Genomic DNA, 16,522 nt, shown 5'->3' with positions numbered 1-16,522 from the left:
GTATCTAAAAAGCCTATGGTGTCAACATTCTCCGGACCTGGAGACAGTGATTGCTATCATTCCTTGTACAAGACAGAGTTCCTTTGGTGAGCAGAGGCCTGCCACCTAATCAAGGGGCTCCCTTTCAATCTACCCCCCTGCCGTCTAAACCCTGACTATAGATGCGTCAGACTATGCATGGGGGGGCTCACTTGGCAGGGCGGTGCATTCAGGGCAAATGGAACCAGTCTCAGATGCACCTGCATATCAACCAAAAAGAAATGTTAGCTGTTCAGAATTCCCTGAAAGCCTTGAAAGACTATATCCTTCCAGGAGAATTATTGATAAAGACAGCCAACGCAGTTATGTGGTACTTAACAGGGGGGAACCCACTCGTACCCTCTCTGCAGACTAGCCATGGCTCTGTGGAACACAGCCCTGAACTACCATGTGCACCTACAAGCTCAATTCCTGCCAGGCAAGCTAAATTCACTGGCAGACTAAGCAGAAGTCTCATGGACCCCCACAAATGGAAACTGGAACCAAAAATATTCAACCTCTTGAGAAAAAAACGGGGGACTCCAGAGATGGACCCGTTTGCCTCCCCTCAGAACTACCAATTGGACAAATTCTGCACAAGGACTCTCCACAGTCAAGCTTGGAAAGTGGATGCCCTGTCCTTTACCTGGGAAAGCCTTTCAGTTTATGCCTTTTCTCCTCTGCTTCTCCTCTCGAAGGTTCTGCTAAAGATCAAACAGGACAAACCAAGGACAATACTGATTGCACCAGACTGGCCTGTCCAGCACTGGTACCCTCTTGTCAGTATGATGCTGCTGGATCCATGGCACCTACCTCAGACACCTTCCCTGATGTCCCAGCAGGCGGGCCAGATTCTGCACCCTCAGCTTCAAACCCTGAACCTTGCAGCCTGGCTAATTCCTTCAGCTCTCCAATAGCATCTCTCGGTAAGCAGGTGCTAGAGGTCATTCTAGAAGCAAGGAGACTTAGTAGTAGAAAATCCTATGCTGAAAAGTGGAAAAGATACTGTTCCTGGAGCCAGGCTCAGGGGATGGGCACTACGGTGCCCAGCTTACCTCATATCCTTCAGTACTTAACAGAAATGCTCCACAAGGGCCTACTCTTCTCGTCTATCAAAATTCATGCCTCTGCCATTTCAGCACAATAATAGTACTGAACCACCCCCTCTTCTCTCACCCACTGTTAAAGCAATTCCTCAGAGGGGCTAAAAATTTAAGACCCTCCCAGGCGAGCCCCTACTCCAGCCTGGGATCTTAACTTTGTATTGGAAAAGCTCACTCTCCCTCCATTTGAACCAGCTGCAACTGCAGAGTTGAAATTCCTTTCTTGGAAAACAGCCTTCCTTCTAGCCATCACTTCAGCTAGAAGAGTGTCTGAATTACAGGCCCTTATGGCAGTGGAGCCCTTAATTATCTTCCATGCAGACAGAGTTTCCCTCCGGACCAATCCTTCCTTTATGCCCAAGGTGGTGTCTAGTGTGGCCCTAAATCAGTCCATTCATTTGCCTACTTTTTTCCCGAATCCACAAAACAAAGGAGAAAATACTGCACTCTTTGGACATGCACAGACCACTTGGATTTTATTTGGACAGGACTAAGCCTCTCAGAAAATCTGAACAGCTGCTAGTTGGCTTTGCTGCAGGTGCAGAGGGGAAGGCCATTTCAAAGCAAACCATTTCTAAATGGATAGCCCATTGCATTAATTTCTGCTATAAGCACAATTGAAAACCTACCCCACAGAGGCTTAGATCGCATTCCACCAGGGCTGCATCTACCTCTACAGCTTTTCTTAGAGGAGTCCCTTCCAGGGACATCCTAGAAGCTGCTACCTGGAGCTCTGTACATACCTTCACCAAGCATTACCACATGCCTATTTTTTCTAAATCCAGAGCTGGTTTTGCCACTGCAGTTTTGCAGGGCTTAATAGCTGCCCTAATGCTCTCAACTTCCTCCTCCCTTAGTTTTGGGAATCAACCCGAATGTAATGATTGCAACAGTGAAACACAAAGAACATAGTACAGTTGTGTACACTTAACATAAATGTAGATGTTTGAGTGTATTCACTGTTGCCGTCCTGGTTACCCTCCCTCCAGCCCCCTGACTTCTCTTGGCTCTACCTTTCCTTCTTGTTTGGTGTATTTGAGCTTTCTGGTGTATTTACTTTTTGTTGGGAGTGTAACATAACATAATTCCCATTTGGGGGGGCACCTGACATTTGGGGTGAGAAAAGCTGATGTAATTGCATCGGCTGCATGTTTTATACCCCTGACATCATGGAAGAAGAGACCGCATCCGACGCAGGAATCCAGGACTGGTATTCAGGCCAGCTGAGGGCTACCCTGCAGTCAGATAACCCAAATGTAATGACTGCAATAGTGAATACGCTTGAACATCTACATTTATGGTAAGTGTACACAACTGTACTTAACTTCATCCCATTTCATATACTGTACCTTTAAACTTCTTTCTTCTACTTCTGTCCATTTAGTATCTTTATGTTCCACAGGATGTTCATAGATCTCAAAAATGTATCTATTTCTTTTTTTTGGTGGTCTTTCAATTCCTTTTACCTTGTTTCCTAGTGCTCTGTAAAACTTCTGTGTCATTAGTAAATTGCTTATTTTGTACTTTTCCTTTATATTAATCTGCATATCTTAACGTTTTTCCACCTATGCTGAGATTTTTTTAATTGTGATATTGCATGATAGATCCTGGTCTGTTCTAATACTGTGCATTGCTTTTATCACATCTGTCTTAGCATTTTTGCTGATCTGTTCCCTTTTTTCTGTATTCTTGTAACAGTGACACTTGTCTTAATTGCTTCATAGTTTTTTCTATTCGATGTTTCATGGAGGCATTAGATTTCTCCCCTTCCTTTCTTTCATTACCCTTTGTTCTTGTGGTAGAATGTTGTCTTATTTATTTAGCTGCACAGTAATATATCTTGTTTACTTATGTTATATCACATGGGTCTCTATGGACAGTCCTAATTGCAGTGTTCTTTTGTTTTATCAAACTTCTGACTTTTTGGGTTTCATTGACCTTCTGCAGTCTTTCTTTGATCCTAATATATCTATCCATGTCTATTAAATCAAGCAACTCCTCTTAGCTCATTTTCTTCTAAACTAAGGGCACATTTTTTTGTTCATATTCTGCGGGCATATTCTGTAGGACATTATATAGCACATTTCTGTGGCACATTTTCTTCAGTTTCATCCTGTGCCATCCATTGCTCTGTCTTATGGGAATCTCAGTGGCCTATCAGTCCCAAACATTAACTGCATCAGAGTTTCCACAGTTTCCTGTTTCTTCCCTTGCTGTTCAGCTTCAAGTGAACATTTTGTACTGGTTTTCCTGTGGAAGGCTCCAAAATATCTTAATGTGGCACTTGACCAAATGCTTCCCGTTCCACTGGTTTCCCCTTAATTTGGATATCCATTGCTCTGTCCTGTTCTGGTACTTTCTGAATTAGATTTTCTACACTGAATCCTTCACTTTGCAGGTACTCCATGACCTCCGTTTTTATTTCTTTAACTTCTCCATTACTGATCTTTTATACTTTTCCTTTTTGTCTTATTTTTTTGTATTTTGCTTTCTCCTTTGCATAAATATTACACCATATTAAGTCTTTCTCATGTCCATATTTTTTCAGATGATTCCTGATCTCTTGATCTAATCTTCCGGCTTCATCTTACTTTGGGAACTCGCTCCATCGTGCTGTGATGTAACCTGTGTTAGACCTACACCAAATCCTTCACTTCGCAGGCATTCCATACCTTCTGTGTTTCTTCTAGTTTACTAATCTTTTCTACATTCTCTGTGTTTTTTTTTTTTATTGTGAAATTTTTCATATCTGGATGCCTTTGCCTGAATTTCTTTCTGGATATCTTTGAGGCACCTTATTTATATTGATTAATTTGGCTTTCTCCTTTGCATAAATATTGCACCATATCAAATCTATTTCTTTCCCATGCCCATATTTCTTTTTTTTTTACTTTTCAAAAATCTCTAGGTTTTGTTTATATTTCTGCACTTCCTCAGATGCTTCTTTTTTTCAACCAGATCAAAGTTTTTATATGTTGTATTTCACAAATCTGTTGTATAAATGAATACAAATTATTTGAAGCTTCTGACCGTTTTTTTTAAGTATTTTTCTTTCCTTTAATTTCTCTGTCGTTTTGTATGTCTTGTGTTTGGAAATTCTGGGCTTTTTGCATAACAATACACAATTTCTTTATTTTCCTCAATAGTCCACTTTATCGTCTTTACGGCTCTTCTTTAGCCTATCAGTTTCTGTGACTTTTTTGGACTATTACTTCTACAGTGGGGGGGCATCCTCACCCTGGGCCTGGCCCCGGCCCCATTGTAGGAATGTTTCCATATTTTGAGGATTCTGCATGGACATCTTTTCCAGTCCTAGCACCAGTGTGCTTACCAGGATTGGGCACTTTTTTATCCTAGGTCTTGTGCACCCAGCTATCTTTTTTTTTTTTTCCCCCTTCAATTTTTAATCTTATTTTGCCCTTGATGTATGCTGTATAAACAGTCTATATGTCATTGTTGTCTTGGTGAGATTTTGTGAAAAACTGGGTCCACCTTGTGAAGATACTCACCAAGACTTGAGGATGAATTCCATTTCAGCAATAATACTCTCCTTTATTTGTTGAATTCTCTCCATTTGGACTCTAGGGAATAAGCTGATGTGCTATCAAGATGCAACTCTTTCTCTGCATGGATAGGTTAGTAGACCGTGCCTCTCAATTCCTCTCCCACCTTCCCTTGTTGGTTCCTGCAGTACCTGGGCTACTAATTTATACAGGATCACCTAGGTCATAATTAGGGCACCACCTTTTACACTGTGGTACCCATACCATCTAATTTTTTGAGAGTGGAGATGATTTTGCTGTGGCTTGTCTTGAATTATCACTCTGAGAGCTTTCATTAATTCTTCAGGCAAGTTTTTAACTGAATAGGCAATGCCCGTCTCAAAATCTTTTGCATGTGTACCACATGTAAGGTGATTGCTCTTTAGAGGCTGGGTATTTTTGGCCCTTATTTGAATATTGAAGTGTTTCCACAGATCGGAGAATGGCTCTGCATACAGGGAGGCATAATGCATATGATGAACCACTTCAGTGAATAGGAGCCAAGCTGCTGGTGCACTGCTACAAGGTCTGCCTTGAAGTTGTACTACAGTGGGAAGAATGTCTCATGCCAGGTGAACTTTTCATGTACTGTCTGCGTAATCACAACCCTCATAAGTATGTTTGTCTGGTTTCAGTGATTGAGTTTATAAATTAAGTCCTAGTAACTGAGGATTTCTTTTTCTTTTTCAGATGCACCTTTAGATTTCCCAGTACAAACATCAAGATTACATTTACAGCACTGTCCAATGAAAAAAAAGTAAAACAAGAAGCCCCCGAGTCCCCAGTGAAGCCTGTGCAACCGCAGATCTCTCCATTGACTATAAACATTCCTGACAACATGGCACACCTCATCAGCCCTCTGCCATCCCCCACTGGAACCATCAGGTATCGTATTTGAGTTTTCTGCACTTTAATAATTTTTTTTTAAATTATGTTTTTGTTTTGATTACTGGGCAAATGAGCTGGTTCAAAGAATCTTTTCAGCCCAGACAGTTAAGACTGCAGAATACTAAGACAAACCATGAAAGTAGTCATTTAACAGTGTACCCTGATAATACAATATATAGTAACACCATGCATTTCACAAATTTTTGGTGTTGCTACAAAAGTGTGCTGTACATAAGTGTTGCATCTAGGAGAGAATTGAAGTTCATGATATAATGTCATCCATTCTGTGTATGGATTACAGCTGCAGTAGCCTTAAGCACTGGGTCTTCTGCAGCAGAAAGTCAAACATTTAGTCCTGTTTACAGAAATGTATACCTTCCCCTCCCTGGTAAAATGAACCCCCCCATCTCTCTCTCTCGAGCGCGCTCTCTCTCTCTGTCTCGTGCGCGCTCTCTCTCTGTCTCGCGCGCTCTGTCTCTCTCTCTCGCGCGCTCTGTCTCTCTCTCTCTCTCTCGCGCTCTGTCTCTCTCTCGCGCTCTGTCTCTCTCTCGCGCTCTGTCTCTCTCTCGCTCTGTCTCTCTCTCTCTCTCTCTCTCTCTCTCTCTCTCGCTCTGTCTCTCTCTCTCTCGCTCTGTCTCTCTCTCTCGCTCTGTCTCTCTCTCTCTCTCTCTCTCTGTTTCTCTCTCTCTCTCGCGCGCTCTGTTTCTCTCTCTCTCGCGCGCGCTCTGTTTCTCTCTCTCTCGCGCTCTGTTTCTCTCTCTCTCGCGCGCGCTCTGTTTCTCTCTCTCTCGCTCTGTTTCTCTCTCTCTCTCTCTCTCGCTCTGTTTCTCTCTCTCTCTCTCGCTCTGTTTCTCTCTCTCGCTCTGTTTCTCTCTCTCTCTCTCGCTCTGTTTCTCTCTCTCTCTCTCGCTCTGTTTCTCTCTCTCTCTCGCTCTGTTTCTCTCTCTCTCTTGCGCGCGCTCTGTTTCTCTCTCTCTCTCTCTTGCGCGCGCTCTGTTTCTCTCTCTCTTGCGCGCGCTCTGTTTCTCTCTTGCGCGCGCTCTGTTTCTCTCTTGCGCGCGCTCTGTTTCTCTCTCTCTCGCGCGCGCTCTGTTTCTCTCTCTCTCGCGCGCGCTCTGTTTCTCTCTCTCTCGCGCGCGCTCTGTTTCTCTCTCTCGCACGTGCTCTGTCTCTCTCTCGCACGTGCTCTGTCTCTCTCTCGCGTGCTCTGTCTCTCTCGCTCGTGCTCTGTCTCTCTCGCTCGTGCTCTGTCTCTCTCTCGCGTCTCTGTCTCTCTCTCGTGCGTCTCTCTCTCTCGCGTCTCTGTCTCTCATGTGGCTCTCTCTCTCGCGCAGCTCTGTCTCAAGGCTTGCTCTGTCTCAAGGCTCTGTCTGTCTCAAGGCGCTCTGTCTCAAGGCTCTGTCTCGCGCAATTTGAACCGAATGTCAGTTTGGTGATTTGGCCTATTAATCCAGAGTTTGCAGATAAGCATCCTATAAGGGAACCCTTTATGTTCATTATATTGATCACTGCTGCAGTAGTCTTAGCTGTGTGGGTTATATCCTGCCAAGGATGCAACAGCCAACCAGCTTCCATAGCTTCAGGGCACCTTCCACATGCTCAAATTGTTATGCATCCGAAGCAGAACTGCTTAAAAAACACGTTTGAGTGCAAAGTCCTTCAGAGTTTCCTGCTGCTGAAGAGAGCACGCCTCTGCAGGATTCTGAACATCAGTCAGGTTGTGATGTTCTTCGTGCTTGTGTTGTAGTCATATTTGGGTTATACCTGCCAGGGTAGCCCTTGGCTGGCCTGAATACCAGTGACTTAGTATTTCTGCGTTAGTTGCTGTTGCTTGAGGACTGATGTAAAGTCGTCAGTAGTATAAAGTAAGGCAGTCAATGCTATTACATCAGTCTTTCTTGCTGTGGAGCCCGAAGCAGAAGCATTTCGCACAAGTGCAGCTACCAGATTTTCATCACCGATTTGAAGTTGGTCTTCTAAAGCCAAGTACCTCATTGGGGATCCTTTTTTCTTGCACTAACCGATGTCAGAAAAAGTTAATTGTTTCGCCTGTGGAAAGCAAATACACCGAGACTTCCACTCTTGCTGCGTCACTTGTTTAGGCCCAGACCATGACGTCCCCTGTTGTCACTTCTGTGCTTTGTTCAGTGCCAGAACTGTCCATAGTCGGGCCCTTATTGTAGCCTGATATTTTCGTTTACAGTCTTCGAATTCCGATATGGCTTCACTAAGCCATCCAACAGCAGATCTTCACAAAAAAGTGTAAAGACAGACCACACAGATCCAAACTTTCCAACTCTTCCGTTAAGCTAGTTGTCAGCCCTCTGGTACTCAGTGAGGCGCTTTCGCAGCCCCTGATGCCCACTTCAGTTGATTCACAGGCCACTACCAAGACCCTTTCGTAGTCCAGTATTCCACAATGCTCCTCTTCGACTAAGGATCCTGTGGTCGTCTACCCTTGATGGGTCCGGAGCTGCTGAGCAGGCACCGGCTTCCGAGGAAGTCCTTCACACTACCGGATCTCTACACATGCAGGCGTCTTTCGCTATTACCGTTCTTTCAAAAACAACTGAGTTTCTTAGGCCCAAGGTTCGAACCACACCCAAGAAACTGAAGACCCACGCTCAGGCGCCTGCTACCTTGCCTTAGACTCAAATGCTTAAAATGGTGGAAGACCTTATGCTGATCAGGGGAAGCCAAGGTACACCCTCAGAGGAAGAGAGATCTGTCCCATGTAGATTTGTCTGAACAAGAGTCATGAATCTGATGCATCTGACTAAAGACATGCAACCCCTCTCCACTTGTGAGGATTCTGATGCATAGAACTCAATTCCTTCAGCCGCCCTCCAGAGGATTATTCCTTTGGGGAAACCCTACATACTTTAAGGAAGCATTTCCAGTGGGAGAGTTAGGACTACCCTCAGTCTAAAAAGAGACTCTGGGAATTCTCAGATCTTCTGCAGTACAGACCCTTGACCACCCCCCCCCCCAGTCCTGGATGTTGTGGATGATGATTTCCTTGAATCCAGCTTGATTTCTGATGCCGTACCTCTTGCTCCCAGAAAACCAGATGGGTACTGTGGAGTCCCTGACTCTCTCACAAATACCTTTTAAAAATCCAACAGCTGACCCTGAGGTCATTTCTCAAGGGCCAAAACGGATTAAAGCAATCTGCTAAGAAGCCTACCCCCTCAGACAGGGATTCCAGAGTTTTGGACAGATGGGGTAAAAAAGTATACACCTCAGCTACTCTTGCTATCAGCTATTTCAGCAACATACCTTGGAACTCCTTAAACAAAAAATGTCTTCCTACTTGGGCAGAATCCAAAGATTTACAAGACTTAATGCATTCTGTAAGCCAAGTAACTAAACACAGTTTGCCCTGCGGTTTTGACACCCCAGAAGCTTCTTGCAGGGCATCAGTCCCTGGATCTGTCATTAGAAGACATGCATGGCTTAAGGAACAAACCCCTAAGGCCATGTCAAATCTAAATTGTCAGATGTCCCCTTGCACAAAGACAGCTTATTTGGCACTAAGGCAGAAGAGGTCTTAAAAAAGATGGAAGAAAAAGTAAAATCTATGCAAATAGTTGAGAATTTTTTTACAAGTCCAGCCCCTTAGGTTCAGCAGGCATTGTCCCTCCAAGCACTGGTCCTTTCTTACTCCAAGTAAACCAGCCCAGCCTAGGCCCTGTGGAAACAGACCCCCCAGACAGCAGCCCCAAGGAATGCAGAGATCTAAGCAGTGGACTACCTTCACTTCAAAACTAGGTAGTTCTAAACTATCCCCTTATGGTAAGAACTCAATGACTCACCACCTCCCCCCTCTGCCCACCCTCACTTACCCCTAGGAGGAAAACTCTCCTTTCACTCAAGCACCTGGACCACCATAACTAAGGACCAGTGGGTTCTGAACATTGTGTCTCAGGGATACAAATTTTCCTTCCAAGGCCAAAAGGGTTCCCAGATCTACGAAATCAGTGGGCAGAGGCTCAAAAGCAAATTCTTTCCCTGCCCTGTTTGAGAGCAGTAGAGCACGTTCCTGCAGAATAGATACACCGAGGCTTCTACTCCAGACTTTTTCTGGTGCCCAGAAAAGAGGGCACCTGCCGGGCCCATCCTTGATCTATCCATTGTAAACACCTTCCTGGTGATCCCAAAATTCAAAATGCTCATCCTCCAGCAGCTGCTACCCATGCTCTTCAAGGACACTTGGCTAATCACCGTAGATCTAAAAGAGGCCTACCTTCACATCACTATCAGGGAATCATGCAGGAAATATCTCCGGTTCAGGGCAGGATCTCGGCAGTTTCAGTTCTCCGCACTTCCCTTTGGCTTATCTACTCCTCCCAGAGTTTTCACAAAATGTCTGGCTCCAGCCATTGCCTTTTGCAGACAAATATTCAAATTTACCCATACTTAGACGACTGCTTTATTCAAGCAGACAAACAGGAAAAGCTGCTCAAGCACCTGTGTAAAGACCCTACTAACCTCCCTAGAGTACACAGTCAACGAAAAGAAATCCAAACAGGTGCCCGCTCAAAGGATAATCTTCCTGGGAGCAAGTCTGGACACAGCATCCCAGATGGCATTCCTTACACCAGACAAACATTTTCCTGGTAACCTGCTTCTTTCAACTAGCCACCAGGCCCCAGCTGTCTGCAAGGAAGATCCTGCAAGCTCTGGGTTCATGGCATCTTGCATTCTACTCATTCCATATGCCAGACTGCATGTGAGGAAACTTCAGTGGTACCTAAAGAGCCTTTGGTGTCAACACTCTCAAGACCTGGAAACTGTTCTACCTATAATTCCTTGCCTCCGAAAGGAATTTCTTCTTTGGTGGGCAACAACATGCTCCCACAACAAGGGACTGCCGTTCTCCCTACCCCCCCCCACCACCCAGACCCTCACCACAGATGCATCAGACTACGCTTGGGGTACACACCTGGAAGGCAGGTGCATACAGGGCCAATGGAGCCCTTAGGAAATCCCTCTGCACGTCAGTCAAAAAGAGATGATGGCTGTGCAGCACACCTTGATAGCTTTCAAAACCCTTCTCTCGCCAGGGTTTCTCTTGATCAAAACAGGCACCACTGGGATGTGATGCATCAACAAGCAGGGAGGGTCTCACTCCTGCCGTCTATGCTGGTTGGCAGTGACCCTTTGTCTCACAGCCTCCTCCATGCAACTACACCTGATAGCACAATTCCTACCAGGCTGTCTCAACTCTCTGGCAGACCAATTAAGCAGAAACCTTCTGGACCCATACGAGTGGCAACTCAACAGAAGTGCCTTCGCCCTAATAACTCAGAAATGGGGAACACCGAAGGTCAACCTCTTTGCCTCCCACACCACACATCAGCTCAGCAAATTCTGCACCAGGGCGCATTACTGCATGGCTTGGAAAGTGGATGCCTTGTCCTTCCCCTGGGTAAGTCTATCATTCTATGCCTTTCCTCCCCTACTTCTCATCCCCAGGGTACTGTTCAAAATTAAAGGAGGAAAAACCAAGGACCATTCTTGTAGCTCCAGACTGGCCCCAACAACACTGGTACCCCTTGCTGTGCAGCCTGTCCCTGCTGCCTCCATGGCATCTTCCTAAAATTCCAAATCTCCTGACCCGGAGGGAAGGGGAATTCATGCATCCCAAATTGCAGACACTCAATTTGGCAGCTTGGCTTATTTCCTAACCCAGGACCAATCTGCCATCCTCAGGAAGCTGGTTCTGGATGCTATCCATGAGGCCAGATGTCCTAGCACCAGAAAGTCTTTTATGTAGAGAAACAGAAAAGGTTCTGCACCTGGATCCAGGATAAGGGAGCCAATATGGCACAGCCCTCCATCCCTGTCATCCTGGATTACTTAGCTGACCTACTACACAGTGGTCTCGTTCTCCTCTGTAAAAATTCATTGCTCTGTTATTTCTGCTCATTTTTCCACTGAGCAGCCCCTTTTCTCACATCCTTTAATCAAACAGTTCCTCAGAGGGGCTAGCAATGTGTAGCCCCCCTGAAGGGCACCAACACCAGCTTGGGACCTTAACTTTGTCGTGGAAAAAGTCACCCTGTCCCCTTTCAAACCAGCTTCGTCTGCAGATCTAAACTTTCTCTCCTGGAAGACAGCATTCCTTCTGGCCATCACCTCAGTCAGAAGTGTCTCTGAGCTGCAAGCACTCATGGCTGTGGAACCCTTCATCTTCCATGCGGACAGGGTATCCCTCAGACCTAACCCATCCTTCATGCCCAGGGTGGTGTCCAGTGTGGCTGTCAACCAATCCATTCATTTGCCCACCTTCTTTCCTAATCCTCAGAACAAGGGGCAAAGGATTCTTCACTCTCTAGATGTGCACAGACAGCTCAGGTTCTATCAGGACAGGACTAAATCCTTCAGGAAGTCTGATCAATTGCTTGTTAGCTTTGCTTCATGGGCAGAAGGCAAAGCCATCTCCAAGCAAACAATTTCCAAATGGATAGCGCACTGCATCCATTTCTGCTGCAAACAGCATGGAAAGCCTGCCCCCAAGGGGGTCAGGACTCTCTCTACCAGAGCAGCCTCCACCTCTGCAGCTTTCCTCAGAGGAGTCCCCACCAGGGACATCCTGGAGACAGCCACCTGGACATCACCAAGCATTGCCTCCTGCCTCTTTTCTCCAAATCCAGGGCAAGGTTTGCCTCTACAGTCTTGCAGGGCATTCTAGCCAGCCCCTACTTTCCTTGACTGCCTCCACCCATTTCTTCAGCTTTGGACATCTACCCAAATATGATTGCAACAGTGAAACACAAAGAACATCGTACAGTTGTGTACACTTATCGTAAATGTAGATGTTAGTGTATTCACTGTTGCAGTTCTGGTTTCTCTCCCTCCACCCCTCCCTCTATTCTCTTTCTTTCCTTACAAGGAACATATTGGTATTTATTTTGTACTGGTGGGTTTTTCCAACAGAACCTGGCCGCCTACTTTGGGGGCTCCTGACCAGGTTAAGGCAAGAAAAACCGATGTAATGTCATCAGCTGCCATACTTAGTACTTCTGCATCAGTTGTGGTCGTTTGAGGACTGATGTCAGGTCATCAGTAGTATAAAGTCTCTGGTATTTGGGCCAGCCAAGGCCTACCCTGGCAGAGATCACCCAAATATGATGTTTGCAACAGTGAATACACTCTAACATCTACATTTATGGTAAGTGTACACAACTGTTCTTTCCATTGCTAGGTAGATTACACATTTTAAGTTTGTTTAAATATACTTTACTGTTTAGGAAGGTTTTTTTTATCTAGGAGTTTGTTTTTTAATGGACTGTCATTGGATTTAACTGTACTTCTTAAACGGGAGCACACTTCTTTCCTGTAAGTTTAAAAAAAAAAGTTGAAACATTTTTCTGTGGAGAAACTTTATATTTAATTTTTAAACACTTCACAAGTCCCAAAAAGCAAGTGGTTTTACTGTGTTTTTATTGGGGGAAAAGTGACCTGGAAACTGTTCTACCTATAATTCCTTGCCTCCGAAAGGAATTTCTTCTTTGGTGGGCAACAACATGCTCCCACAACAAGGGACTGCCGTTCTCCCTACCCCCCCCCACCACCCAGACCCTCACCACAGATGCATCAGACTACGCTTTGCCATGGAACAAACTACCAATGCTATGGTTGGCCCTCCTTCAGCGACAAAAATAAAATGTTAAGTAAGACAGTCTTTGCCACCACAGTAGGCTAATAGTTTGCCATAGCCACAGGTGGTAGAGACTGGTGTGGCCAAAGCTGGTTCCTCAGACCACTCTTCTTTTACCTCAGATCCCTCTGGTGTAACATCTACAGTCACTGTGGATCGGGTAAAGCCACATCCTCTGGGCTGTTGGGATCCCCTCTTATGGGCAAGGGAGAGCCACTGTTAGCCCTGGAAGAGGGATAGGGAAGTCTTCCTTGTTTAGTCAGATTTCCCACACATTTAATATAGTATGTCCACCCAAGGAAAGCTCAGGTGTGCTATTAAAAATGTGTGCGTTATTTGCAGCTCAGTCATGAAATTACCTTTTGTGGTGTCTGCTGAGTTGAACAAAAAGACCCTGAGGCAGAGCAAGGTAGAGGCTCTGAGCTGTCTGAATAAGAAGATGCAGGAGGCTGAATCCTGGTAAGTCATCATGTCTTCAGAATTCAGCAGTCATCCATTTTAGAAGGCCTGTGCATGGAAAAGAAATAGATGGAGAAATGCACCATAGAGAATAAGCAATGGGAGACTACTGGGAGTGAACTGGCATCTCCAGTTTTGCCAGGCTCAAGCTATTTCATCTGGAGAGGTGGTTTTGCTGCTGCCACCCCTCCTCCCCCTGCTTTGACACTTGTAATCTCTGAGGCATCTGGCGGTGCATGAATGAATGCTACCATGCTTTGCCATGCCATTAGAACTGGCATATTCTCCTGAGCTGAAGAATCTATATCCACAGGCAGTCTGGATTCCTCAAACTGTGGACATCTGAGTCCAGTGCTTGATTTGTAATAGGGTGAGGTTAGTGATCCCTTGGTGGTACTAAGCAAGGATGTCCATAGTTAGCTGGAGGGCTAGAACATCTGTCAACATGCCTAAGCCACGATGATGGCCACTTCCTATTAGATACCCAGATGTCTGTTTCTTCAGGTTTCTTGTCGCCTCTTGCTTTGCAAACAGGAGAGTTCCCTCATCCCCCCCCCCCGCCTCTCAAGCTGGCTGAGGACCACATGATCTTTAATTGAAGTCTGTAGCCCAGACACCACATCAAGCAATTAGTGTCAAAGATCTTTGATGTGGAAGATCTTGCATGCACTTCATAGATGATACCCTCCTTGCCTATGATAGAGGCACTGAATATCTTGCCCCTCTACAGGGTCTCTGATTTGGTGATACCATGCGCAAGATGGATTCTTCTAAGTGGAAAGACAAGGAAATATCAGAAAACCAGAAGATACATTGACCTAAGTTTTGATACTCCAAAAAGCTTCGATCATCAATCCATTTCGAGAGGATTTCCAGGATGCCTTTCTAATAGCATCTCTGGGACCAGACTTGTAGCCCCCTTCTCTTAGGAAGCCCACTGATTTTGTAGAATCCAGGATTTCTGCAAGTATCTTTAAGAGTTAGTGTGCAACTTGAGAAATATCCCTGGATGCTAAAAAGGGTCTAAATTATTTCCACATCCAAATAAAATTCCATTGTTCAAGAGAGTTGACACTAGAACATTTTGAAATAAATGTAAGTCATCAGCTTTGGCCTTTGGATGTATCTGCTGCTTTGGCCTTTTGAACTCTCATTTGTTAGACATATGGAAGGTGTCAGACTGACCTTCTCAACTAACTGAGGGAGTAAGGTGGGGAAATTTGGCAGCACAAAGAAGGCAAAGATGCTGAAATGGACCCAATCTGGGTACTCAAGTGAATATTGCTAAGTGTGTTGTGATTCAGTGGTTGCAGCTTCAGGGGCTGCCATGGTGCCAGTCTCTCAGAAACTTGCATGGATGAGGATACAACCCCTGCTGGTGGATGTCTAAGTACAGCAAATTTAATGGCACCTTTTGTTAGGCTTTTCCTCTAGTTTAAATGTTTTAAACAAGAAGGATCTAAAGGGAAAAGGGGAAAAATGTGCAGCCAATTGAACTTTGTTGATCCAGCCTATATACTACATTTCTTGAACTGGTTGCTGCAGGTGATGTCCTCTTGGCTTCTTTATGAATCTCACTAGCTTGCTCTCTTCCCCATACTTCTGTAATGCATCCATGGTATCTAGATTACAGTGCTGCTTTTTCAGGCATCAGACAGATCTTCCGCAACCTAAGTTGTCTTAGTGATTCCTTCATCCACGGGTATGTCTTGCAGTTTTTCTACACTTAAGTTTCTACTGTCTTCATTTTGTTTTGTTTTTTACTTTTTCTACAATTTTATTTATTTTTTACTTTGTAGCAGTAGACTGAATAAAGTTTTTGTATAGCTAACAACTGGAATTCATTGCTGCTGACCTTCCTTTACTCTAGTGAATTTTGGTTGAGTGTCATAGACGTTGACCTAGCTTACAACCATGGAAAAGCACAGGACCTTAAGATTTTTAGTGTGTGTGAAATCTAGACAAATTCCCCCGCAGGGACACGTTTGGTTTCTGTGTAGAGTGGCTGGTTGTAGAACTTTTATCAACACTGTTATTTCTGCAAATACTTTACTTCATTAATTTTTTTTTCTCCCAAGAAGAATACAGGAAGGGCCTTCTTTTTGGGATGCCAAAAAGATGACAGGAAAGAGGAAGGAAGAGAAAAATTGAGTGAGGGGTGCATGTTTGGACCTTCTCAGTCTCCTGTAAAGATTCCCAGATGGAAACCCATTTTTAGGGTTGATCCAAGTCCTTCCAGAGTACCCTTAGTGCTGGCAAATGTTCTGATTAAGAGTATTTTCTCCCAGAGAGAGAGAGTGTTGTCAAACAGTACTATGAGATGCTTCTATTCAAAGCAAGAGTTGTCAAAATGTTTTCTTTCTAGGCTGCCTTCTACCTTTCTGTTAGATTCTGTAGGTTAGTGTGAAGCCTTTCAGTTGGTTTATACTGGGATAAAATAATGGCCCTGGTAAAGTCTCAGCTAGTTGCCATCATTGCTCCCTCTATTTTTAGGGTTTGCAGAGAGAAACCTTGACCCTTTACTTCATCTGCTCCAACCCATGTCTCCTTCTTGGCACCTGGAGCTTGAGCAGTTTTATGTACTGTGCTATTGCTTCACAGTCTGACTTTTCCCCAAGTGTTGATGCCTTTGGTACCAGTGATCTCAGTATCAACATCATTGATGCATTGCAACTAAGCCTGAAGATGTTACTGTTGATGCTATGGTCAGAGGAGATCACTATATTGACACAATCGGTGTTTGACTTGTCAAAGCCCATTTTGCACTAAATCCATAACAGATGGATATTTTAGTTGCTTTTGGCTTACCCTGGTGTCAGATCAAGTGATTCAGCATTTTGCTTCCT

General features: G+C 44.7%; 1 protein-coding gene across 3 annotated transcripts in view; it reads left to right on the top strand.

Moving 5' to 3' along the window:
• Positions 1–16,522, top strand: part of FOXK2 (forkhead box K2) — a 1,878,646-nt gene that overhangs the window by 388,805 nt on the left and 1,473,319 nt on the right. For all 3 annotated transcript variants that reach the window (XM_044068131.1, XM_044068130.1, XM_044068128.1), the window contains exon 2: positions 5,354–5,548. In XM_044068131.1, the coding sequence (XP_043924066.1) occupies positions 5,354–5,548 (195 nt within the window). The remainder of the gene's footprint in view (positions 1–5,353; positions 5,549–16,522) is intronic.

This window comes from Protopterus annectens, chromosome 4.part0 (assembly GCF_019279795.1).
Source record: "Protopterus annectens isolate FY-2018-M chromosome 4.part0, PAN1.0, whole genome shotgun sequence".
Lineage (NCBI taxonomy): Eukaryota > Metazoa > Chordata > Ceratodontiformes > Protopteridae > Protopterus > Protopterus annectens.
This window is presented reverse-complemented; position numbering and strand designations above follow the sequence as displayed.